This window comes from Mus caroli, chromosome 7, assembly GCF_900094665.2.
Source record: "Mus caroli chromosome 7, CAROLI_EIJ_v1.1, whole genome shotgun sequence".
Lineage (NCBI taxonomy): Eukaryota > Metazoa > Chordata > Mammalia > Rodentia > Muridae > Mus > Mus caroli.
Window position 1 is genome coordinate 120,546,312 of NC_034576.1, and position 27,682 is coordinate 120,573,993.

Genomic DNA, 27,682 nt, shown 5'->3' on the forward strand with positions numbered 1-27,682 from the left:
CCTCCTCTTTCCATCCCTCCTCCCTCCCCCTCCTCCCTCCACTTCTCCTTACATCCCTCCTGCCCCCCTCCCTCCCTTCCTCTCCTTCATTCCTCTTGCCCTTCCCTCTTTCTTCCCACCTTGGCTAGCACTTGGTAAAGAGGAATTAATAATTAGTTAATGAAGTGGGGCTGGGTGGGAAAAGGAGAAGGCAAATGCCATTTGGTTTCGAAGTCTTCTAACCCCAGGTAGAAAATACTTCCAGAAATACTTGCATCTCCCTAATTCTGGCCCCTTTGAGGCCCCCCTCTCCAGGAAAGAGGCATTTCTGCATGCCTGAGTTGAAATAAACCAGAAAATGGGCTGTGGCAGGTCACTGCCCCACTGCCCTCTTTCTGTGCAGGCCACCAGAGACCTTTAATTGGAAGGTGGGGAGGCACAAGAATTAACTCCTACCCGTCTGGAATTTTCCTTCTCCCCTTGCCTCCTGGAGCTTAGAAGCTGACCTTAGAAGGGTTTCATCAGCTGAACCCAACCAGCCTCTGCTAGGCTGTACATCTTCACAGGCACACCTTCATAAAACAACCAAACCAGCCTTTACTATTCACTCGCCGTGTGCCGTGCGCTGTGCAGCTTCGCACATATTAATTTAATCTTTACATACCTGGTAAGGTAAACACCACAATCACTGCACTTTACAAAGCAACTTGGAGCACAGAGAGGTTGACTACTTTGTTAAAGGTCACAGACTTGCTCATAGGTAGCTTGTGGGACACAAGAGTCAACACGGGGGTGGGGGAGACGGGGGAGCACACAGAAATGATGTCATTAATACTTAACTTGTGGATGTGAGTCTTGCTGGCACAACTTGAAAGAATTAATGATTCTCTGGTCCCTGTCAGCAAGGACCTCACAAATAGGACAGAGCACTTCAAGCCCCCCTCCCCCGCCAAACCCCATGGGCAATGACAAGGGTTACCCCTGAAGCATCTAAGCTCTGCACACAGGCAGATGTGAAGACTCGAGAGGCTTCCTGGAAAAGGTAATGAATGAGTAGAGACCCTAAGCATGGTATGAATCAAAGTGTTCCAGGCAGAGGGCATGGCCCAGGAAGAGGGTGGAGTGGTTTGGGGTAGGGTGAGGGGAATGGTTCCGCAGGACCAAGAATCTCTGAAGGAGCAGGAATCCAAGGTGGGGCTGGAGAAGGGTATGGGGGATACAGGGAGAGAGGCAGACAGGAGGTGCAGAGCAGGAGGAGGAGGCTTGTTGCTCAGGAAACCAAGAAGTCAAACTGCATGGTCTTTTTCTCAATTAGCAGCAGCCAAGGTCTCCCAGCTGGGGGTGTGGGGGGAGTCAAAGCCGTTAGGAGCTCAGCTTGTTCTGGGATGAAAACATATCCGTGGAATCCAGCTCTCCCACTTTGAAAGAATAAATTGTCACCTTCCCACTCAATCTGGCTGTGAGCTCCCCTGGCCCTGCTCCAGCCGCCCACAGATGCAACACTCTGCTCTCTGCTGCCTCCTGCAGATGCACAGCATTGTGGCCACCGCCTCCTGCTGGGATAAACGGGCTGGGGTAGGGGTGCACCAGGGACAAGAAGGGGACAGGGGAGAATGAACAGACAACAGACCAGACAAGGAGAGGAGGTGAGGAAACTCTAAGGCCACATTCACCTTTCCTATTCCCAGAGTGAGCCCCAGATATTCCTGGGAGAAAACAAGAAGTGTCTTCCAGACTCCAGCAAGGTGGTGGAGGGCTGGGTCACCCTCCTGTTGCCTGTCTGGTCTCAATGCTTGGCAGTCCTTAAAAGCAAGCCTTACTTTTCCCATCTTGAGCTCTGCCTTCCCCTCTCTGAGCAGTTCTGGAGGCACGAGAGCACAGAGGAAAAGCCCCCAAACCACAGCTTAGATTGATCCAAGCAGGGAGCATTCACTGGGTGTTTAGGGCTTGGTTCCTGGAGGCCAGCCCGGGAGAGATACTAGACCTGTACCTGCTTTGCCAGAAGATCAGAGGTCACTGCCACTCACTCCTGGCAATCAGGTTTGTAATCTGAAACTCCCAAGCACTGCAATGCTGCTGGAAGACTTGGCTCTGTGGTTGTGGTTCTCTCACTGGTAAAGTACATGCAGTTAGCCTCTGTACCTCCAGGCTCTGGTCCATGAACTTAACACACAGTGGAGAGAAAGCATCTGAGGGGCAGGGCACTGCTCCTGTGCTGAACATAAACTTCTGGGTCCTGGTAATCTTGCCTGGGGACTTGAATATGCCAGGCAAACACTCTACCCAGTCCCCAGACTTCTGTGTTTTGAGATAGAGTCTCATATGGAGCTCAGGCTGGCCTTGGGTTTGAGATTCTAAGATTCCCAAGTGACATAATTGGAGATAGATAGCTTTTGTTTCCTGTCATCACCTCTACACAATGTGCTCCAGCAACTGTTTGCTTTGCCGTGATATTATTATGTGAGTTCAAGAACACAGGAGATGGAGCTTGGTTAGATGCATCCTTCTACAGCAGGGACCAAGCATCTGAGAATTTTGGCATCCTCAGGAATGCTGGAACCAATCTCCTGCAGATGGCTGAGGGACCACAGTCTATTAAACACCAAATTTAACCATGATTTAATTAAGGACATCAGCATTTCCTGAGTTCCTATATGTTCCTAAGCATGTGACCTCGTGCTGTTCCCATATGGTATTAGTTATCTTATCCTAAAGAGTACTTAAAGTATGTGTAGAGTGCCCTGTGACTACAGAGCGGGGAACAAACTGGGCCAGAGTGTCTGAGGCACACTCCAGGATTGGGCCTGCTCTAGAAGGCAGGATATCTAGTTGCTTGAACTTCTATGCTCCAGCTTAGAAGCTTGGACTCTGATACCAGATGGTTGGTAACTCGGCTCCCTGGGCCTCAGTTTCCCTTTTGAAATGGGCATGAGTGGAGCTGGGTGGGGCTAAGACTGCAATGCCATGTTGCTGGTGGTCAGGGGTGCTGAATACCTTGACTGATCTCTCTCTGCACCCCTAGGCCCTGCAAAGGCAGAGGCCGAGTTTCAAATCAGTTTGCCCTGATGTCACATGAAGAGTTCTGAGTTCAGGAGCTGGGGGAGGAACCAGCCATGGCTGAAGAATCCTAATAGCCATTGTCTTTGTTATTCCTTCCAGGTGCTGGCTCTACGTACATGCAGGAATACACAAAAGCAATGAGATCAAAGGCAATTTCAGAGCAGAGGATTGGGGGAAAAGGCCCATCCGGCTAAGTCCTCCCAGGTCCTTCAGACAAAGGACCTTTTCTCAAAAGAAAACCCAGGAGTGAGGCTGAGAGGATCTGGATCCACATGCTCAGGGGATAGAGATTCAAAGCCAGGAGCTGTGGGGTGGATGGCTAATGGATGCTTTGTACTGCTTTGGGTTGTTGTTGTTTTTTTGTTTTTTGTTTTTTGTTCTCAAGACAGGGTCTCTCTGTGTAGCCCTGGCTGTCCTGGAACTCATTCTGTAAACCAGGATGGCCTCAGAGATCCGCCTGCCTCTCCCTCTCAAGTTTTGGGATCAAAGGTGTGAGCTACCACTGCCTGGCCAAATTTATTCATTTATTGTATATGAGTAAACTGTAGCTGTCTTCAGACACACCAAAAGAGGGCATCCAATCCCATTACAGATGGTTGTGAGCCACCATGTGGCTGCTGGGAATTGAACTCAGGACCTCTAGAAAAACAGTGAGTGCTCTTAACCACTGAGCCATCTCTCCAGCCCTCTGTACTGCTTTGGAATAGCTGGGGGTATCCAGAAGAGGATGGAAAACCAGGCTTTGACTTCGGGGTGCACATCCACCCTCAGGATCTGCAAGGAACCACAGAGCCATATTAAATCCTCTCTAGTCACCAGCAGTGCATGCTCTTGGGCTTGTATATCAGTCTCCTTGGGCTGACACCATTTTCCTAGTCTTGTCTGCTGAACTGGAAGTCTGGGGAACACAAAAAGTGCCCTGTAAGCAGTCTGCAGACAACTTCTGTCAGTCTGCAGCCTCAGTTTCCCTGCTACAGCAGGGAAGGGTTGGGTGGAAAAAAAATTCTCATTAGTTCTCCAGGATGACTGGTTTGGGTGTGATCCTGGTTTGCTTGTCTAAAAGGAAGGGTGGCACACGGGGACAGGTGTGGTGTCTGGGAGTTCTTGTCTCTGATGAAGCCTGTTTATCACAATGAAACTCTCCTGCTTGAAACATCCTAACACCGAGAACCAGAGGTTCCTGGCAGAGGTGTGGAAAGTAACATGACGCTTCTTCAAATGCTTATCATGTGGTCAGTCCCTGATCCGCACCATCACTTCATTATTATCCCCGCCTCTGTGCATTCGTGCATGTGTGCACATGTGTATGTGCATGGGTATGTGTGTGTGTGTGCACGTGGTGGGTGCATGAGTGGATTCGGGTGTACATGGGACTGAAGTTGGGCTTCTCCCTCAGTTGTTTTCCATTAGTGAAATCAAAATTTTAGATAAATAACAAATGATTTATAGTATAAGTATGTCCACGCAATAGTGGGGTATATTTATAGTAACAAAGGACTTACTGTTATCTATTTGCTGGTTTTATCTAGTATCTCTGAGCAACACACACTAACAGCCCAATACTGACCTTATAACAATTTTTATCTGGAGATTTCATATAGGTTTCACTTAACCTGGGATAAAAATGACTGGTCTTTGCCATAGGGTTTTGGTAAAAATTATATAAATCCATAATGAAAAGTACTTATATCTATGCCGATCGATATGTAGTAAGGGATTTGTGAGTCTTTCCCTATAAATGTGGTCTTTGTGTGTGTACACATATATACACACATATGTATATATATACTTAAGACAGCATCACATATGTACCACAGGCTGGCCTGTCACATCATCTGTCACCTAGTCAGGCTTTGAACTCTCTGTCCTCCCGCTAGAAACAAAGAGATGTAGGGTGTTGATAGCAGTTCCATGGTGTTAGCACCCCAGTCTCCCCTTTGCAACATGGAAGTACTCAAACTCACCGCTGCCCCTCATCCCTCAAATGGCTTACAGGGAAGTCCCATGCCTGATGTTGATGAGTCCCATTTCCTGGGGACATCCCACAAGGCCCATAGGGATGGATATTGCTGGAGCCAGCCTGCCAGGGAAACCAGTAGAGGGACAACTGTACCCATCCCGCACCTCCATCTTCTGTGACCATGTGTCTGAAAGTTCCCTGGAAATGGGCATTGCCAAGGTCGAAGTGGAGGGGGTCTCAGATATAAAATTTCTAACAAAAATACCATTTTCCCCTGGAGCCAGATAGTGTGCTAAGCCCTTTCTCCATGGCCTGGAGCGGGTGACCGTATGACCTCTGCTTCCTGGAATGGACTCAGGATGATTACGGACTTTGCCAGTTGTAGCAGCACACATCTCTAATTCCAGTACACTCTGGAGCAGGAAGCAGAAGGACTGAGATTTCAAGACCAGCGTGGGCTAATTGCAAGATCCTACTTCAAAAATAAATGACAGAATAACTAGAATTTAAAGGAAGGAAGTCTCTCAGGTTACACAGCTTGTAAACTGCAAAGCTGGGATTTAACTTTAAGGGCCTTGGGATGAAGAGAGTGCTCCCTCATTTGGGGCTGGTCTATCAGGAGGCTCAGCTCAGGTCCTCCAGCTTTCCCCCTCAGAACTGCAGCCAGGCAGCTGGCCTCACTAGTGGGCCCTTAAGTCTGTAGGAATGTCCTCCCCAACCTGTCCCTGGTCCCTGTGCTCACCTGAATGATACTGATGTCAGGGTGTGGAAAGGCCTGTGCAGAGAGGAGGGCCAGGAAGACCACAGACTATAGTTCCCATTTCTTCATGTTGAACTTGGAGGAAGCTGCCTCTGGCTGGAGCAGAGCAGCTCAGAGCTTGGGTCCCCGATAGCTCTCCTAGGTTCAGGCAGGGCCTCTAGCAGCCAAGACAAATGGGGTGGACCCCTGTCCCTCCTCCTCCCCCTCCCGCCTCTCTCCCCACTCCTCATTGGACACAATGCAGAGTGACAGCTGAGAGCAAAGCAGTGCTCCAGTCCCTGGATCCCCTGAGCCTTCTGAGTGCCAGCTCTGTTCTGAGCCATGTCACCTCTTCTTTGAGCCTCTGTTTTAGGCCACCAATCATCTCTGTCCTCTTAGGTAAATAATTCTCAAAAGGTTAAAAAAAAATACAAGTGGAGATTGATTGCAGCAGACCCATAGCCATGAAGGTTGTTTGTGTGGTCCACATAATGTCTTAAAATTAATACAAGAACAGGCTTAGCTCAGTACATGTCACCAAGTCAGAGATCTGCATGGACATACATGATGAAAGGGAGAATCAACTCCTGAAAGTTTTCCTGCCTTCCAAGCAGCGCACACACACACACACAAACACACACACACATTACATGCTTATCAGTATATAAAAATCAGGAGGTTTTAAGTTAAGGCCAGTTCTCTGACTCCTGCTGCAAATGGGACAAGCCTTGGCTCTCATTTCCGCAGCAGAATCACTGCCCTGAGATGAGGCGGGCCCTCAAATCAGAGCTCTAGCAAGGTTTACTGAGGTCCTGTCCACTCGTCTGACCTTAAGGCCACTGAGATCTCTCGAGTTGCCTCTAGGGTTAAAGGAGGCACTAGTAGGAAGGTTACACAGTGAGTTACAAATGTCACAATGGTCATCTTTTGTGCCTAGCGCTGCTGTGTGGTTTGCTCATTCTTAAATGTTTTAAAGCCCACTGGCTTTCCTACTGGGGTTTGGCTGCGTGTAGGAACATTCTTTCTTATCTTCCTGTGTGTGTATGAGTACACGTGTATTCATGTGCGTGTGTGCATGCGGAAGCCTGAGGTTAGTGTCAGATGTCTTCCATCATGGCTCTCCACTTTGCTTTTGGAGGCAGGGTCTCTCCCTGAAACTGGAGCTCACTGGTCCTGCTGGACTGGCTGGCCAGTGGAGTGTTAAGGTGTTTTTCTCTCCCCAGCTCTGGGATTACTGATAAATGTGGCCGCACACAGCCTTTTACACGAGTGAGGAGATTCAAAGTCAGCTCCTTTCGCTTGAGTAGCAAACACTTTACCAACTGGAGCCCCTTCCCCAGGTTGACAATTTCTATTGGTGAAAACAAGAATTGTTCTCTTTTTCACCTTGTGTGTTCCTGGGCAAGCCACATTGTCTGGCTGAGTCTAAGTTTCTCCCTCTATCTCATGAACAACAAACAGCACATACCTCCAAGAGATTAAGTGAAATTCTTCCCTTTGCTTCTACTGTTTTTTCCTTGGAGAAAGATCTTGAAACAAGATCTACCTATATAGCCCCTGCCTTGCCTGAAATTCACGATCCTTCTGCTTCAGCTTCCCCAGAGCAGGGATGACAGGTGTGTACCACCACAGCCAGGTGTTTATTCTGTTTAGCATGGATGCTGCCCAGTAGAAGGTGCTCACTAAATAACATCATGTGCTGCTATTATTGCGATTGATCTTCATGAAAGACTTTCACTGGCACTGGCTGCATCCTCTCCATCTTGTTGGGCCCGTATCCTCCCCTGAAATGCTCAGCGAGGTGCTCTGACACTTCACGTAACTGGCATTCATGAGTAAGATGGGAATGTGTCAATTTGGTTTCCTAGTCACTCCCCCCACCCCTCACTGCTATGCTTGTGAGGAACAACTTAGTTCCCACCCACACAGCATGCTTTGCCCCACTGGGTGTTGGCACTGAAGTCGGCCAAAACATGACTCAGCATACAGGCTCAACTTAGGCCCAACTCTAGCCTACAGCAAGTCTGGGGTATACCAGTTGTCTCAAGACCATTGTATTAGGGCAGATGACAAAGCATGTATGTTTATTCAAAAGTGGTGAGCACTTATTGCATGCTTATTAGAGTGCTGGCATTACTGTGAACATGAATGGTAATGGGTGAATATCAGTCTTCATCATTGACTTGACTGGATTTGGAATCACGTAGAAGTGATTCACTTAAGAGTGATACTCTTAAGTGATACACTTAAGAGTGTATCTATGAATTTCCAGGGACATTTACCTGAAGAGGGATAATCCACCCTGAATGTGGGCAGCACCATCCAATGGACTGGAATGCCAGACTGAACAGACGAGAAAAGGAAGAAGCCAGTCTGGCATCAGATTCATCTGCCTCCTGTCTGGGGATGCAATATGACCAGTTTCCCCAACCACTTTCCCTCACAGCTGGAGCTATTCTCTCCACCGTGTGTTTCCTGCCATGATGGATTGTACCCTCAAACCTGTGAGCTCAAACAAATCCTGCCTTCCTTGAATTTCTTTGTCAGGTGTTTTGTCACAGCAATGAGTGAAGGTAACTATTATAACAAAACATAAGGTAGCATTTTCCCTTTTGTGCTACTATCCAAGGAGAAGAAATATGGAGGCCCCTGCTGCTGTGTCTTGGGGGCTACCACATCTATGTTTGATGCTATAACAAAATACTTGAGACTGGATCATTTACAATGAAAAGAAATTATTTGTTTTCAGTTTCAAGGTTGTAAAATTATCAGGGTGTCTCCATCTTCTTGCTGAAACATCACATGTAGGAGGTAGGGAGGGGAGAAAAGGGAGGAGAGAGGCAGAAGAAGAGATAAATTCCTGAGATAAACACCTTAATCCTCTCTTTATGAGACCAAAACACCTTACATTGACAAAATTCAATATGAATTTTGGTGGGGACAAACATGCCAGCCATAGCAATGTCCTTTTGAGTATGAATATGACAGGAAGGGAGGATAGCCCAAAAGAGTGCCCTGGAAGTTCTTGTGAAGAGAGGATAGATGTCAGGTAGATAGTTTATAGATGATAGATAGACAGATAGACAGATATCACTGAGTCCACAGCTATAGTCATCTGTCCTGCACTATGGTGTCTGAGTGCTGTTGCTTATTAGTTCTATTCCCTCTCTGAATGTGTCTTTGCTCAAATGTAGGTGTGGTCTGTGGAAATGTATCAGAATTGCAGTCTCAGGGCCTGCCAGGAGCTCCTGAATCAGAAACTTCCCTTGCTTTACTGTTCTCTAGTGTCTTGTGCGTTCATTAAAGTTTACAGAATATAGCTCTAGACAAGGGTGTAAAACTTTTCTGTAAAGAAAGAGTATGTTTTTTAGGCTTTGCAGACTTTGCTAATCTGTCACTGTTGAGTTTTACCAAAGACCCAGGAGTAGGTCTGGAAGTATTTCAATAAAACTTTATTTATAAAAGCAGGCAATGGGTTGGGCATGGCCTAGGGGCTGTTCTGTGTTCAATTTTACAGACAGAAAATGGATTTTTTTCTCTTAACAAGTGTTAAGTTTGCTGTTAATTGAAGATTGTAAGGATCTCTTATATATGTAATAATATATTTCTCTCTCTCTCTCTCTCTCTCTCTCTCTCTCTCTCTCTCTCTGTGTGTGTGTGTGTGTGTGTTTTCTAGTTTCTTAAAATGACATTTACTGAATGATATTCTGTGTTCCCTATATATGTGTTTATGAGAGGCTGGTCAAGTCAGTGAAGATCTATCTAAAACATCTACTCATTATCATGGTGACAGTTTGTATATGCTTAGCCCAGGGAGTAGCACTATTAGGTGTGGCCTTGTTGGAGTAGGTGTGTCACTGTGGATGTGGCCTTTAAGACCCTCATTCTAGCTGCCTGGAAGCCATATTCAGCCTTCAGATGAAGAAGAAGAACTCTCAGCTTCTCCTGTACTGCGTCTGCCTGGATACTACCACGTTCCCTAATTGATGATAATGGGTTGAACCTCTGAACCTCTAAGCCAGCCCCAATTAAATGTTGTCCTTACAAGAGTTGCTTTGGTTATGGTATCTGTTCAAAGCAATAAAACCCTAACTAAAACAATCATCTACCCATCCATCCTTCCATCCATTCATCCATTATATCTCCCTCATAATCTCTTAGCTTCTAAAAGTGTTATTTATGAGGCTGGAGAAATGGTCCAGAGGTTAAGAGCACTTGGTATGCAATTATTAGGATCGGAATTTGGATCACAGCACCGAGGTAACACGCTGGACATCTCAGATATTTTTGTAACTGCAGCCCAAGCTTAACCAAGAAAACATGAGCTTCAGGTTCAGGAGAGTCCGTATCTCAAAGGGCTATGTGAAGAGTGATGAAGGGGACTTGGTGTCCTCCTCTGGTCTCTGCTTGTTCATAGACACACCTGCATACACACATGTATATGCATTCAAACATTTAAAAATATTGCCTATTTAGTAAACCCTCTGTTCACGACCATTACAAAAGAGGAGTCGATACTTACTTCATAAACTATGAGGTAGAAACCATATTCTGCTGTGATTAGACACCAACTAGGAAGTCTCTTCAAGCCTCAGCTTTCCTGCCTACACAATATGAACAAACTGATACCTCTCCAGTACAAGTACTTAGAAAATACTTGGCTAGTAACAAGCACCCATAATCCAGAACCTTAAATATTCTTGGATAAGATGACCTAAAGTTTGGAACTAAAGGAGCTAGCGTCCTCTAGATATGGCTTGAAATGTCCCCCAATGGTCCTTGTGATGAATCTGGCAGTATTGGGAAGTGGTTGAGCTTTCAAGAGCTTCCTGATGGGAAATCACTGGGGACATTTTCCTTGGAAGAAGGTAAGGTCATTCATGTGTGACCCCTTGAGGGTTATGAGATCAGCAAGCCAGCACCCTCTCTCTGACTCTACTTCCTGGTTTCAATGCCCTCACCAAGATGTGACTCCATCTACTGCCCTCAGCAGACATCAAAACCTTGGCCTGCTTTGATCTTTCATACTTTCTCCCTCAGGTATTTTGTTATAGTGATGGAAAGCTAATACCCTCTTCAAAGGTTAGCCACACTGAAACTTAAAGGCCTCCCAGCATTTTCTTCTAGAGGCAAAGTGTTGGAGTTTTTACCTACCAATCCCTCTGAGTTATTTCTACTGGAATTCTGGACACGAGGAAGGGCAGTTCTCCCATCCGCAGTGGACAAGGATACTTAAGACCGGAAATGGATGCTTCTTCCTTGCAGTTATTTTTGGTTTGATAGGAACAAAGTTCCAATGCCTCAAATGGCTGCTTGGTCTTAGTGCCCTAGATGGACCTATACCTTCAGTATAGGCAGGGTATAGGTCTGTAGTTTGTGCCAAGTCTGGGGGGTGTGGTCAAAATCCCAAGATGTTCTGGAGTTGGTCTGAACTCAGAGCTGCAGCAGAGGGGGAAGAGAGGAATTCTTTCTCCAACAGGTGAGCAGGCTCAAGGGGTCCTGAGGAATGAAAGTATCTTCAAAACTCCCTATCTCTGTTCTCCACCCACCTTTATTCTTTTAACTTGGGTCCCCACACCACAGAGTGGTGAAGTGGTCCAGGCATCTCTTTTCCCACCTCCTACCTGAGGAGGAGGAGGATGCTAATTAAAACAATGGGTAGTCCAAAGCAGGGCACCTTGGGCTCTGGTTTCTATAGAAACACAGTCCTCCTTTCACCTTTCAACACATCTCTCTGTCTCCTGACAAACTCTATTCCTGGAGATGTGGATGGCTCTGATCTGAGCTGCCAGTGTTCCTACTTGTCCCCAGCAAAAGCTGTCTGATGCATACCAGGTAATAATAGCCACTGGGTGCTGTGCCAAGACTCAAGTGAGGACTTTGCCGGCTCGATTCCAACATGTCCTTACATCTATCCCTTGGGGTAGTTACTAATTGTCAGACAAAACAGATCAGAGGGACTATTGGCCACACCTACTCTGGATTACAGGTGTCTGAGGGGGCCTAGTTCGAGGACACCCGGAGATACTGAAAACCATGGATACTCAAGTGCCCTACATAAGATGATGCAGTGTTTACATAGAAGTAACCCTAACCCTAGCATGTTACATAGAGCATGCCCTCTGAAGACTGCATCATCTTACACTGCTTACAATCCCCAATGCTCTGGCCATGCTACCGATATGGCTGTTGCATCATTTGGGGGACGATGATGAGAAATCTGTGTGCATATAATACAGACTGTGTGGTCTGCATAAGAATAGCCCCATAGGCTCATATATTTGCATGCTTATGGAGCGGCACTATTTGAAAGGATTAGAAGGGCTAAGAGGTGTGGTTTTATTGGAGAAAGTGTGGCACTAGGGGTGGGTTTTCAACTTTCAAAAGCCCATGCCAAGTTCAAAGCCTCCCCCCTTCTCTCTGTCTGTGGATCAGGGTGTAGGTACTGCTCCAACATCTGCCTCCATACCACCATGCTTCCTGCTGTGACGATAATGGACTACACCTCTGAAACTGTAAGCAAACCCTCAATTCAATGTTTTCCTTATAAGAGTTGCCTTGGTCATGGTGTCTCTTCCCAGCAACAGAACAATGACTGAGATCTAGATGCAACTTGAGAAAAATATTTATTATTTGATTATTTACTTTGTGCATGGGAGTACAGGCACATGTGTGCTACCACAACCATGTGGAGGTCAGGCGATTTCTGGGGAGTCAGTTCTCTCCCTCTACTTTCTTTCCTGAGGCTGGGTCTCTCTTGTTTCTGCCTCTGTGCTTTGTGAACTCCCAGCAGATAGTCTTAATAATGGTGGGCCTATAGATAGGTACCGCCACATCTGGCTCTTCATGTGGGTTCCTAGATGGAACTTGGGTCATCGTCAGGCTTACGTGGTAAGCTGGGCTGGCCTTCCAGCATCACTGCTTGCTCCATTAGTCTTTGACAGGATAGCACTGTCACTGCTGTAGGTTCCTGTGGGGAGACATTTGGCACTTCACACTGTGAGCCTCTTGTTATTTTCGAGGAGGCCAGCAAAGGCTAGGACTACTTGATCTCATATCTGCAATCCAGCTGCGCTCCTCAGTAGTGACACTGGGCCAGGCGGTGCATGCACACAGGTCCCCTATCAAGTTCATGCATGTCTCTCTCTGGCCAGGAGTGTCTCTGCTGATGCAGGAGCTTGCCCCACCCACACAGGACATCCCTGTACTACCAAACACTAGATGCTCTCAGGAACAACCCTATGGAGAAGGCTCAGTACTTAATCTTCCACAGTAACAATTCTGAGCTCTTGGTGTCCCTATTGCTAACACGGGCAGCCTTTATCTGCCTTAGTCTTTTTTCTTCAACTTACATTTCTTGGGGCTGTCTCCCCAGTGAATCATCTGCTTCCAAGTTCCGTCCTTGAATCTGCTTTGGGGGACCCTAACTAAGATAGCAGGAAAACAGAAGCTTGGAAGAGCTGCCTGGTTCATGTCTGAGTGCAGCTGGGGAACCAAGGGCCCAGGATTTGGGCTGTGATTTCTTTGGTGCTAGAGTCCGTAAGCCTGATCTGTGTGTATCCTGTCTCTGGCTGCTATGCCCATCACCCACCTGTCTTCTCTCATGTTTATGCTTTTGATCTGTTCAGCCCCAGGAAGGAAGATGGTAGCTGTCAACTTGACAAAATCCAGAATCACCTGGCAGATGGACCTCTGGGCATACTTGTAGGGGATTAGGTTGATGTGGGAAACCCCTCTAAAATGTGGCCAGGACCATTCCCTGGGCAGAGCATCTTGGACTGTATAAAGCAGACAGTGAGCAGGCACTAGTGTGCACACACTGCTTTCTACTTTTTAACTGTGGATGTGACGTGAGCACCTTCCTCAAATTCTGCTTGCCTTGACTTCTCTAACACAACTGTCCCTGAACTACAAGACAAACAAAACAAAACAAAACAAAAGCCCCAAATACCTTTCTTCTTTGTATTGCTTTTTTAAGGGCATTTTATCACAACAACAGAAATGGAACTTAGACAAATACTTACTGCGGCCAAGAGAGGCAAGACCTTTTTAGTTTGTGTAGTGCCAGTCTGGGCCAAGCTCTGAGCAGGGCATGGCTGATAAAGAGCTAAGCCATGAATCTGGTCTGGGACAAATGGGAAATCTCATGGAGAACAACATACATGGAATAACTGACTGCAGTATGCTGCTTAAATCAGGTGCACATGCAGCCCATACTCCATGTTCCTCTGTGACATGATGCAGGGCACTCAATGTTCAGAGTGTCATTTCCACATCTAAAGGGGGGAGAGGGATCATAATAGATCCTATTTCAAAAGGTTGCTGTGAGGATTAAATAGCTCCTGGGTTTATCATGGCATTTGGCAGGTGGTGAGCCCCAGTAAGTGGTAGTTTTTATTACTGTAGTTAAATATAAACAGAAGTCCTGCTGTTGGGAGGATGGGAAGGAGATGTTATTTCACCCTTGGAAAATCAGGAAGTAGAAATTTATGTATGTAGAATCCAAATTGTTGCCTGGCAGGCATGAGGCTGTGGGTTCAATACAGAGAATGAGTCAAGACTATGGTCATCACCGGGCTTCTTAAGCAGGGGAGAGACTATCCAAGAGACAGAGTGAGAGAAACAGCCTCAATGGACCTCATCTGAACACTGAGATCCAACTATGTCTGAGGCTGGAACTTCTGTCGCTGACAACCACAGCCATCGAATATAAACACCATTCCTTTCATGTGAGGTTGCCTCTTGGTCCTCAAATTGGTAGTGTAGTTCAGCTGTTCTTCCTCCCCAGACCACACCTTGTATTAATGATGTCCAGCATGACACTGTACAGTCTGATTAGCCCACTGTGTTAACTGTGCTTTTCAAAATGGTTGCCCTGTATATCACACACCTTAGGAGCTCTTCATACAATCCGTTTCTTCTTCCTTGATATTCTCCATGTCTCTGCCTCTTAATCAGAGTAGGTGATTATGACTGTCCCCAATCAAGTATGATGGTTAGTTTGGAATGTCAACTGCTTACTATCTATAACCACCTGGGATAGGAGCCCTGGACTAGGGCATGCCCGAGAGGGATTGCCTTGATTAGGTTAATTGAGGTGAGAAGGACCGAGTGGCACTGTTTCCTGGGCTTGGGTCTCAGGCTGCCTATAGTGGAGAAAGCTAGCTAAGCAGTAACATGCATATGCTGTCTGTTTCATGATTGCTGTTGCCTTGTGATGCTTTAAACTTTCATGTCCTGCTCCCCCTCTTCTCTTCCTCCTCTTCCTCCTCTTCTTTCTCCTTTTCCTCCATCTCCTCCACCTTCGAGACAGAGTTTCTCTATATCCCTGACTCTCCTGGAACTCTGTAGATCAGGCTGGCCTTGAACTCAGAGCTCTACCTGCCTCTGGTTCTTGAGCGCTGGGATTAAAGGTGAGCGACACCACACCAGCAAACATGTCCTTCTTATGCCTTGTCCTCAGAAGCCATAGAGAATCATTTCTGCCACATCCCCCGTGCAATGTCCCTTTTCCTATTGCTGTGATAAAACACTCTGATGAAAGTGGCTTAAGGGAGGACTTATTTTATCTCATGGTTCCAGAGGATTCTCTATCTATGAAGCTTGGCCCAGACCTTGGGTAGAACACTACTGTGGCAGGAGTGTGCAGCACGGTTAGCTTGGAACCAAGCACTCAAAACATTAGCCTGTGGGAACATTTCATATTCAAACCATCACATCTCCTACCATGCTATGAGAAAGCCCAAGCTAGCCCCACCCCCACCCCCTGTGAGCAGGCAGCCTGTGCTGAGTGAAAATGTCCTCAGCTGCCAGCCAGTACCAAATGTTAAACACGGGCGGGACTAAGTCTTTAGACAGTTCCATGCCCTAACCCTTAAGTATTCCAAAAGCTTAGGGCCTAGGTGCATGGAACAGAGTGGAGCCGTCCTTATTGGGTCTGAGCTAAAATCTTATTGCATAAGATAGATAACTCCAATGAATGTCACAAATAAATAATCTTTTATTTCAACAACAGATAACTCCCCATCACAGAGGACAACACGCTGTGGAGAAAGGTACAGAAGCATCCCATGAGGGAAGAATCTATTCTAACTACACTAAAGCCTTACTTAGCACATGAGACATGACTGTGGTGCACACACAAACACAGAAGGATCATTGGAGGGGAGAGGTCATGGTGGAGGGATGTGGCACCATTTTCATTCCCATGCCAGACCCCTGATGGGTCATAACCACCACGATTCAGTCAGACATGTTACCTTTGCTCTATCATAACCCTATTTATGGGCACATGTGAACTATCGCTACCTCAGGTGGGGTCTCTGATGCATGAGAGGACATGGGGTAAGCTTGCATTGGATAAGAGGCAGAGGTAAGGGAGCTTTGTGGATGGAGGCCCTGGCCACCACTTTGCTGTCTATTGGGATGAGTGGGCACAAATGTACTCACCCGTTAGAGCTCACTCACAATAACATATGCACACACCCCCACAGGGAGTCCCAGAAATAAGCAAACACAAGGACAAAGCAGGTGAGCCTGGGTTCCTGACACAGGCTTACTGTCTTTTGCCACCCTTCAGTCTCTCCAAAGAGTCTAAGCTATTTACCATATTTGCTAAGGAGAAAATAAAGATACTTACACCGCTGGAGAAAGGGATCATGTGTGGAGACCCCAGGAAACAGCGGCCTGTTCAGAAGTTTCCTGGAAGATGTGGTTTTGAGGTGGGGAACCAAGCACCCCCCTCCCCCTACATATCAGCTGAACTCTTGGTAAACTGAGTCAGGCTCTTCCTAGGAAGGCCTCCTTTCTCTGGCCTGAGGGTTGAAAGTACATCTTGGGACATTGGGTGTGGATGAGAGTAGGCACTGCTAATAAGTCCCACAGCAGAGCCTACCCAGCTTGTGATTTATGCATGAATGGAGTTTCTGGAAACTTCACAAGCTTCCCTCAATGAGGGTGGCTATTTCATGATCAACTGTCAGCTCGCTCTCAGTACTGAGAGGGCGTTGTGTATGCACGTGCACATGTGTGAAAGTATACCTAGGTGTGGGTTGAATATTTATGTGACATATTTTTTCCCTTCTTTTTTAACAAATGAAGGTTGCCTTCCTTATGGTGATCATGTCACCTCCAGGGAGGCAGGAGATACGCGGTCACACTCAGCCCGGGACCTCAGGCTATGCCATTGTTCCACAGCAGTGCGGTGAGTGTTGAGCATCCGCCGCCAGTGGTTGGATTCCGAGGGGCCGGAGGAATACTGGCCGATGACGATTCTCCCGATGAAGTCATTGCTGCTTTTCATGTTGTGGCCAAACACTAGAGAGCCAGAGGGGTGAGGGCAGGCAGGGAAGAAGTGAGGAGCCGGGGAAATGGGATGGGAGGCAGGTTTAAGACAGAGGTCATTAGTTCACACATGGCTCAGCGGCAAACATGGGGTTGTTGCTTTGGGGATGTTGCTTCTTCTTACGGGGACAGTTTCCTAAGCACAGCTGAGGCTCCCAAGCACTGCTGTCCCTTACCAAGTCAGCTATTCCCATTTACCAGCTTTGCACTGAATCTTTCATCTTTGAAATGTGCCACCCACAATGTGTAACTATAAAGTTACATCTCACTGACTTACACATTGTCTAAAGAGCTCTGTGAATGGATAGTTCTGGTGAGACAGTCCTGCTCTGTCACACTCTCTCCTGTTTCCTTGTGAAGGGTCTCTCAGTGAACCTGGAGCTAGACTGATGGTGAGCAAGCTCAGTGATCTTCCTGTCTCTGTTCTCCCAAAGCTCTTGGATTGTAGGCATGTGCACTCAGCCATGCTCAGCTTTTTCCAATCCTCTTGCTTGCATACATAGCAAGCACTCTTACCCACTCACTCATATCTCCAGGGGCAAACAAGAGTATATCAACAGCAATATTGTTGATATCAGGATCTGAAAAATACTATAGAGACTTGTCTGGTGATGTGATTAGCAGCATTTCTGCCATTTCCCTACTAGATGCTGGTAGCAGCATCCCTCAAGAAGTGACAACCCCAAATGTCTCTTGACAAGGCCAATAGTCTTGTAGGCAGTCAATCTAACACAAATGAGTATAACTTGGGTTAAACTAAGAGGATAAACAATCTGTGGTGAATCTTGGGACTCTGAAGCAAGCAAGGGTGATTATTAATCTCAGCTGTCAACTCTGAAGTCTCTAGGATCACCTTGGGAGACTGGATCCTGAACATGCCTGTGGAGAATTATCTTGTTTAGATTAATTGAAGTGGGAAGACCTGCCCACTGTGGGTGGCACCATTCCCAAGGCTTAGGTCTTGAACTATATGAAAAAGGAGAAAATTTGCTGAACATACTGATTACTGTTTCCTGACCAGTACCCAATGTAATCAGCAACCCCAAACTCCCTCTGCCTTGACTTCCTACCACGATGGACTGTACCAGAATTGTCAGCCAAAATAAATTCTCTCTCCTTTTTTTTTTTTTTTNTTTTGACTTTTGGTTTTTGGTTTTTTGAGACAGAGTTTCACTGTATAGCCCTGGCTGTCCTGGAACTCACTTTGTAAACCAGGCTGGCCTCAAACTCAGAAATCCACTTGCCTCTGCCTCCTGAGTGCTGGGATTAAAGGTGTGCGCCACCACGCCTGGCTCTCCTTTTTTTTTTTTTTAAGGTTGCTTTTGTCAAGTCATCTTTTATTTTTATCTTTTATTATTTATTTTTTTCTTCTCACTCTGGTCCTGCTCTCTCTGGACCAAAGATTTATTTATTGTTATATATAAGTACACTGTAGTTGCCTTCAGACACACCAGAAGAGGGCATCAGATCTCATTACGGATGGTTGTGAGCTACCATGTCATTGTTTAGATTTGAACTCAGAACCTTAGGAAGAGCAGTCAGTGCTCTTAACCGCTGAGCCATCTCTCCAGCCCTTGTCAGGTCATCTTATCACAGTAAACAGAAAAAGTACCTATGATATAAGGTAAACTCTCTTATGCCTCTCTTTCCTCAGTTAGTTGAGACTATTCTCACTTTGTCTTGAAAGTTAATACATGATGGAGATGGAAGGATGTGTGCAGGGCTCTCAGCACACAGTGGTAATGATGTATTATTGTTTTGATCCTATATTTCTGTCCATTGACCTTATTTAAAAAACACTTCCTCTCTCTCACAGTGAAGGCAGGGTAGTTTCTTTCATGCCTTGTCACATCTGTCTCTCAGAAGGATTCTCTGTTAATTCCAATGCAAGCTTAATTAGTTAGTGTCTTTGAAACCTAATGAGATGGTTGGGCTGATTTATCTTCCTGGCCAAGTTCAGCCTCATTCTTTACCTGAGTGTAGATAGTTTAAGTGTGCTGTTTCACTAATGGGGAAGCAGGCTGTGCCTGTGCTATAAATGAAAGGCTAAAGAATGGGAAATAACACAGATTCGCCCAGCATGGTCCCAGCAACGGCAGGCTAGATCCCAGGAGGGGTACTGATTATCAAACAGACCACCTCAAATCTAGAGCCTAAACAAGCTTGTGTGCTAGTAGTGAGCCTCCATTCTCCCTTGTGGGGTTCACGTAGAGAATTCCAAGTGATAAACAAGGGGGGTTGGGAGAGGAAAAGTGTAAACACAAAATCAAGAACACCATCCAATATGTGAAAACCAAAATACCTATTGAAACAGGGCAGGAGAAACACAGTGCTTACTCAGGGGTGTCTGGTGCTTGTCAGCTCTGGGGGGAAACTGAAACATGTATACTTTCTATACAACTGGTAATGAGCTTGGGGTCCATAGATAGACCTCATTACATGAATGTCCATTATGACAGAAGGCAACACTTGTAATGGGATCTTGGCTTAGTAAGAAAATTGGTAAGGTGTTGCACTGAAAAAAATTTTTTTTGTGTAGATTAAGTCAAGACCTTTTAGAACCATGGTTAGTAAGGAACATGTAAGGCTTGATCTTACTAGACATGACAGGCTACCAAGGCTCGTGCCTACAGTCCCAGCATATAAGAGGTTGAAGCAGGAGAAATCGTGTGCCAAGCCCGACTAAGCTATAGGCTGAGCCCCCATTTCAGGATCTCCAAAGGAAAAAGTGATCACACACAGAAGCAGCCCTCAATTGAGCACAGGTCCTGTATCCTGGAGAAAGAGGTTTTAAGGGAGGAACTCTTGGGTTGAGGAGAAGGCTCAGTCAATCGTGTGTCTATCTGTATAAGCAGGGGGACCAGAGTTTAGATTCACAGCATCTACATGCACAGTTCCTGATTGCTCCCTGGCCCCAGCTTAACTAAACTCCATAGCTCCTCCTATCTTAAAAAATAGGGTGCAGAGAGATTGAGGAAGACACTCAGCCTTTACTTTTGGCCTTACCATGCATATGTACACACACATACACATGAATATACGCGCGCGCACGCACACACACACACACACACACACAATACAGAGAGAGACACAGAGAGACAGAGAGAAAAAGGAGAGACAGAGACAGGCAGAGAGACAGAAAGACAGAGAGGGAGAAAGAGAGAGAAGCAAGGAAAGATTTAAACACTCTCATGTATTGGAGACTGAGTTGGTTCAACTTTTGGAGTTGGTTCAAAATCAAAAGCACATTGTAACCCAGCACGTCTGCTCTAAGAATGTGTCCCACAGCACTACCTCAAAACCAAGATACAGAGAAATACATACAAGGAGATTATATGCAGTAGGAATTGACGACATAAAGCTTCCTAGACAAGTACACCCTGCCACCTATTTTTATAAATAAAGTTTTATTGAAACACAGCTAAGCCCATTTGCTTACATGATGACTTTGCGCTGTAAGTCAGGGTTGAGATCTTTGTTTGGGTTGCTATGGAAAAGAGCCATAACCCAGGTGGCTTATAAACAACAGAAATCTATTTCTCATGGTTCTGAAGACTGGGCAGGATAAGATCGAGGCATAGCCTTTTGGTTGGCTTTTTTGTTTTTGTTTTTCAAGACAGGGTTTTCTTAGCTGTCCTGGAGCTCACTTTGTAGTCTAGGCTGGCCTTGAACTCATAGAGATCTGCATGCCTCTGCCTCCCAAGTGCTGGGACTAAAGGTTTGTGCCACCATTGGCCAGCAGAGATAGCATCTTATTGTGTACTCACACACTGGGAGGGATAAGTCAGCCCTCTGAGGCCTCTTCTATTAGGCCACAAATCCCAAATGTGAGTGTTCGGTCCCCACGACTTAAGTATGTCCCCACAAAACTAAATCCTGATAGGATTACACTGGGAGTTAAGGTCTCAACATCTGGATTTGGTGGCATGTGTGATGGTGAATATGTAAGCCACAAAGTGTGTTCAAGAGACATTATCTAGCCTATGAGCCTTTGAATATTCACTACCTGATCCTTCCTAGAAAAAAATGCCAACTGACATGTTAGGACACAACATGCAAGGACAGAAAACAGCGGAAATGAGACTTTTCTCATGAAGAATCTGTTGACGCTACCAGCATCCTGCCTGCCCCCCAGCCACCCTAGAAGCTAATCCTGGCTTCTGTGGAGCTCGTCCCACCTTAGACACCATGGCTACATACCTGATCGCACCAACTTGTCTGTATAAACAGTGTGATTGAAGGTGGGTGACTTGGGACACTCAATATCAGCTTGACTTCAGAGGGGCCTGGAGACTGGTGACTAGCTAACTCAGGGGCTTGCCCTTGCCTATGCAGCCAAAGCCACTGAAAATCCCAGACGACAAGGCTCACGACAGCTTCCCCAGTTGCTAGACCTTTGAGCATGTTGCCACTCACCACTTCGAGAATATTACTGTCCTCTTGACTCCAGTGATGGATGCCTGGACTGAGTCTCTCTTAGACTCTGCCCTATTTGCCTGGCTAGGTCTGTTTAGGCAGCTATGAGAAACTGCTAGAAATTAGGCAGCCTGAAAACACCAGAAACTCGTTTCTTATCATTCTAGACTCTGGTAAGTCCAAGACTGAGGGGTAACACATTGGAGTCTGGTAAGGAGGGCTTAGTCTCTGCGAAGATGGACCTTCTTGCTTCACTCTTGATGGTGTATGGAGGAGGGGGGAAGAAACTCTCTGGGTCTCTCTCCTAAGACCATGGATTTCAATTGTGAGAGTGGAGCCCGATCACCTAACATCCCCTGGGGGTCCCATTACACTTCCTTAGTAGCTCATTTGTGCTCATGTCATCAACTTAGAATATGCTTTGTGGATGCCAATACCAAGAGTGGAGAGCACTAGTTAACCTCTGATGTGCTATAATGCCACGGGATATACACTAGTTAACCTCTGATGTGCTATAATGCCACGGGATATACACTAGTTAACCTCTGATGTGATATAATGCCACGGGATATACAAGACTGCTGGAAATGAGACAGAGTCTTATATTCAAAAGGAGGGGAGCAATCTCCAAGACACACAGTTCACCTAACTGTCAAGAGAGCCTTTCTCTGGAGGGAAATCCTACTTTTTGTGTTATATAAGTCTATGGAGAGTTTGCACTTCATGTAACAAGCACATATTATGTTGGAAGGCAAAAACAGCCGTTATTAGAGAACCCACATCTAAATCGCCAGAAGGGAAGGAAAGGAAACGGAAGCATTATAGCCTACGCTTCCCAGTCCAATTTGCAAAGTAACTTGGCTAGTGAATTATTAGGCCCGGAGAGGCAGGAGCTCTCCTGGTGAGTCAGCCCTGGTGGATGGGAAGGCCGCCTCTATGGCCATCTGAAGTAACTGGCAGGCAGCGGCACTTGCAAACTGCTTAGTAAAAGTTATGCAGTCCTGATGGTCAGTGGAAAAACACACAATTTCGAATGCAAATGTTAAGTTGAAATTGAATAAAGATAATGGTATTGAGTGTAAATGCAGTGGGAGAAAAGTTCAGAGATGATGTCACCATGAATACTTAGTTCTGTGTCACTGAAAAGAACAGAGTCTTAAGGTTTGAGGCCAGGTGTGGTGACACATGCCTTTGATCCCAGCATGCAGGAGGCAGAGGCTGGTGGTTCTCTGTGACTTCAAGGCAGCTTGGTCTACATAGTGAGACCCTGTCTCAAAAACAAAAACAAAACACAAAGATTAGAATGTAGCCTGCTGGGGCATCCCTGTAATCCCAGCCGGTATGAGTCTGAGGTAAGAGGATCAGAAGTTTAAAGTGAGTATAGACAGTGTTTCAAACAAGCGAACACAAAAGAAGCCAGCACGGTGTCTGAGTCAGTGGGGCAGATATCTCTGCTCCTCCACCCATGGCTTAAGGAGCCAAATTCTATAGCTAGTGAGTGACCACGCTCACGGTATTGAAGCAGAGGAAGGCAACCCCTTCTAATGACATCTTTATGTTCCTTCTCTTTAGAAGCATTTTCCCTGCAGATAGTCTTTGCTGGTTGTCATGGAGCATGCATGTGAAAGCAGACATTAATGTATTACTGTAACACACACATACACACTTACACACACACACACACACACACACACACACACACACACTATCTCCTACTTGTCATTCAAAATCAGTTTCCCAGAAGCCTGTGTAACCCAGACTATAGACAGTCAAGACAGACATCACAAACTTCGAGTGTACCATGAGGAGGAATCCTCGGACCCTCTCTAAGGACCAGTTTATACTTCATGGGTTTTGTGGGCCTCAGTGTGGCAGTGAGAAGATGATGGAATCTTTAAAAGGCAGAGCCCAGGGCAGGTGTCTAGGTTCTGGGGCTCCTGTTTGCAGAAGGGAATAAGGCAGTGCTTAGGGGATCCTGGGTAGGTCCTGCAAAAGTGGGTCATTATAGAAGAGTAAGCCTGAGCTCTCAATTTCCCTGACTTCCCATCTTGCCAAGTGACTCCCAACCCTTGATGTCTTATTGAGATCTTTAATAAGAGACAAAAAGTTGGGGCCACTCAGTCTTGACTTCCAGCCTTTCTGTGTATTAAGCAAACCTCTTTTCTTTAGAACGTACCCAGTCTTGAGTATTTTGCTATAGCAATGGAAAATGAGCTAATAAGATTGGTCATCTCTTTTTCCCATCTGAAATAATACAAATGAATGTGACTGTTGGACAGCTACAAGGACTCAAACAGGTAGAACAGAATGAGGGCTTCTGGGGGAGAGAACATCAGCTCTCTGTAGAGAGATGGAGATTCACTCCACCATGATGCCTTTCCATGACTCTCAGTGTATAAGAAGCTCAATGCTCCATTGTGAGTCAACGGACACATGGAAAGTTTTGTTTCAAACACAGTGAAAGTCTTGGGGAAAGTGTTCATTAAGGGGAATTTTTTTCCTTATGTGGAGTCCTTTAGCCTATTCCTTGGCTGATCAGAGCAAACCTCTGATCCACACAGATTCTGGGCATCCTGAAGCCGAACCCCGTTGCCCTCTATGGACAGCACACTGAAATCTGGCTCCCTTCCTCAGGCAGTGAACAGACCCCACCCCGACCATGCCCCGAGGAGTCCACTTTCTGGAATTTCAGACAGACCCAACTTATCTCTAAAGGGTTGTCAACCAAACTGCGGACTTCTTGGGTGCCCATCACCATGGGCAGTCAGTTCAGAGAAACAAAATTGTCAGGAAGAAGCGGGTACCTTCTGGACTCCACGGTCAGGCTCTGGAGGGGCAGGGAAGATGCCCTTGCTCTATTGAGCATGTACTATGTGTTAACCCCATACTGGTTCTCCAGATGAGCTCTTTCCAGAACAGGGATCAATTCTCCACAGTGTGGACATTTGGGACTAATCAATCTATGATGTGAGGAGTTAGTCATCTTGAGAAGTGTAGGATGCTAATCAGTATTCTGCATCCTGCCCACTGAAAGCTAGTGACACCACACACACACACACACACACACACACACACACACACACACACACACAGAGGGGGGGGTGAGGGGCAGGGAAGGAGACAGAAACAGAAAACAGAGAGACACAGACACAGAATGGGAAGAGAGACAGAGAGGAACACAGAGGGAGGGAAGAGACAGAGAGACAGGAAAAGAGATGAAAGAGAGTGTGGGGGTAGAGAAGAAAGACAAATATGGTGGGGGACAGAGCCCATTCACCCATTTCGCATCCGGGAAAACTGAGGTCCAGGGAAATAACGAGAAATCTCTTCAGGCTCCAGTCAGAATCTAGCTACCTCAAACCAGCTGTGGTAAGCTGAAGGAAGCATCCCATGTTGACCCTTGCTATGAGGGTGAATTTGTTCTTTTCTACTGGAGCTAAACTTCTTTGATTGCTAATTCCGTTTGCCAAGGCAGATGGTTCTAGAAGGGAAGCTGGATGCCTTCAAATATGGGTGTGATAAACATTACAAATTAAAAAGGGGGGGGGTCCTCTGCTTTGTCAAAGAGAACAGACTCAGCTTTCTCGTGTGCATGCTGGGTGGTGGGTAGTTATGGGCTTCCTTCCACGTTCCAGACAACACTGCACCGCAGTGCAACCTTAGGCCTGCAGCACAGCACAGGTCCATCCTGACCATGTGTGCGATCCTAACACGTCCACACTACACTTGGAGGCCTACCTCTTGGGTGCTGGAGTAAGTTGCCTCCCCATTTCTATTAAAAAATGTGGTCAGCTAGCAAGACCCATCTGAGGTCATTTTACAACCATGGGGAGTAAGGAGGGCCTGTGTTTCAGGATGTTCATGAGACTCACAGGGTCTGTGCATCTGATCCCCTCCACCCTTGGACAGGTCAGGTCTGCACACCCCAAAGAAGTGATACCCATTATCATTACTTTCTGCAAAATCCTTTCAGAAGCAAGCACCCTGAAGTCAACAAGCTGCTTCAGGCTTGTCTCCACAGCAAGTTACCTCAGGAGGCTGGAGATGTGGCTCAAGCACGAAGACTTGGGCTCAGTCCCAGAACTCTTTTCAAGAGCTGACTATGGTGGCATGTGCTTGTAAGCCCGGAGCTGGGGAGGTGGAGGCAGGCAGGTCCCCGGGGTTCACTGGCCAGCCAGCCTAGCCTAACCTGAAAGCCTTAGGTCTGTCTCAAAAATCAAGGTGGATGGCCTCTGAGGAATGGCAGCCAGGGTTGGACTCTGGCTTTCAAACACTCAAGCAAACATATGTATGAACACACACATCAGGCCCTGCCTCCGTATACCAGCTCTATCTAGCCCCTTTCTGGGTCTCAGTCTCCATACTAATAAATCCGTGGGCACATGCAGGTTTTGTGTGCCTTGTCAGATGCTGTTCCCCTGGGCTGAGAGTGCTTGCTTGAGAGATTTCACCATGATTCAATGCTCTACAAGCTCATGAGTCACAGCAGCTACTCAGACAGATCTGTTCTCCTCCGTCTTTTCATTCCCACAGCCATAAGGACAGTCTGGGTAACCACTCTTTAACCACTGAGAACCAGCATCGCTGACCCTGACCTCTGCCATCCAGGTACTGGGAGAGCGCTTGATCCACAGCCTTACTGGCAAGATATAGTCCATACCTCCCACCCCCTTTGCAGATGGGATATCCAGGGCTCAGAGGCAGAATCGAAAAGCTAGGCACCACTATCCTTTCCTTACCTGGTCCCTCCTTCTCCAGACCCGCCCATAGGGAGAGGACAAGACTGAGAGTACAATGCAGGACAGGGCTGGGGAGATAACTCAGTCAGCAAAATGCTCCCCACACAAGTCTGAGGACTGGAGTTCAATCCCCAGAGCCAGGCATGGGTGCACACCTGAAATCCCAGTGATGGGGAGTTGGAGACAAGTGGATCTGTGAGGCTTGCTGTGAACCATTCTATCCAATCTACAAGCTCCAAGTTATGTGAGACACCCTGTTTCAAAAACTAAGTGAGGCATGATTGACAAATACAGCCAAGGTGGATCTCTCTCTCTCTCTCTCTCTCTCTCTCTCTCTCTCTCTCTCTCTCTCATACAAGATATACAGAGGCTCCTTGATTTATGATGTTTGTGTCCCAGTTTACCTATCATAACTTAGAACAACATGGGGGTGTTATTTTAGTTCACAATTCCATGGTATAGTCTATTACAGGGAAGTCAGCATGGCCGGATCCAGAAGCAGGATGGTTCACACCCACAGTCAAGAGCAGAGAGAAGTGAGTGCCTGCATGCTAGTGCTCAGTTCACATTCTCCACTCACGTGGTTCAGAAATTCCTTCTTAGGGAATGGTGCCGCCCACAGTGTGAGACAGAGTCTTCCAAAATCAATTAATGGAATCAAAATACTGCCCCCTCCCCACCCATGGGCAATGCCTCATGGGAATAATCTACCTAGGTAATTATAGGGTTCATCGAGCATATAATTAAAACTAACCAGAACAGATGGTTTATCAATTAGATCTCGTTTCCATCCTTAAGAAATGGAAACCAAGATTAAAATCTTCTCAGCCCCTTTGGACCACTTCTTCATGCATCTGTGTGGAGTCTGTGGAGCCTGTGTCTGTTGGTTAAGGTGACATATGAGCTGCAACCCCACTTTCAGATCCGGGTGTGAATCACACCATTTTTTGGAAGCGTCTGAAGGTGTAGCTATCAAGCAATGTTTTTATTTTTACAGGAGCCTCCAAAATTTATACATTGGACCCACGACCGTCTCTGCCCATTTGTTCCAGAGATGCTGGCAGGACCTTGGGGGAAAACATTCTCTACCAACAGACTTCACAGCTAGTCACAAGCTGGTGCTTTAGGGACACAATGAACTATGCCTTCCTTGCTCAGCCACCTATTGCTTCAGAGAAACTCCATTAGTGGTTAGACCTGGGGGACTTTTGCGGGTGTTTCCCAGATGCACCCCAGGTGAGTCTCATGTATCAGGCTCTGTGTACAATAAAAATTGCAAGTGGGCTGACCTCTTTGATGGGCTGTATAAAGGGGCCGATGGTGTTCTGATGTTCATTGCCAACTTGACAGGACCAGAAAATGTCTTAGACCTTTGTAAACACACTTCTGGTGTGTCTGAGGGTCTTCCTTCCTTCCTTCCTTCCTTCCTTCCTTCCTTCCTTCCTT

At 46.5% G+C, this 27,682-nt stretch overlaps 2 protein-coding genes across 5 annotated transcripts in view; both read right to left on the bottom strand.

Moving 5' to 3' along the window:
* Clec19a (C-type lectin domain containing 19A) overlaps positions 1 to 5,828 on the bottom strand; it is an 11,054-nt gene extending 5,226 nt beyond the window's left edge. The window contains 1 exon segment of the mRNA XM_021167082.1: positions 5,742 to 5,828. Coding sequence (XP_021022741.1) covers positions 5,742 to 5,828 — 87 coding nt within the window.
* Positions 5,829 to 15,714: 9,886 nt separating this feature from the next.
* Positions 15,715 to 27,682, bottom strand: part of Syt17 (synaptotagmin 17) — a 65,767-nt gene continuing 53,799 nt past the window's right edge. For 3 of the 4 annotated variants that reach the window (XM_021168402.2, XM_021168401.2, XM_029479142.1), the window contains exon 8: positions 15,715 to 17,054. In XM_021168402.2, the coding sequence (XP_021024061.1) occupies positions 16,858 to 17,054 (197 nt within the window). In that variant the 3' untranslated portion in view covers positions 15,715 to 16,857. The remainder of the gene's footprint in view (positions 17,055 to 27,682) is intronic. The other variant, XM_021168400.2, reaches the window with a different exon arrangement.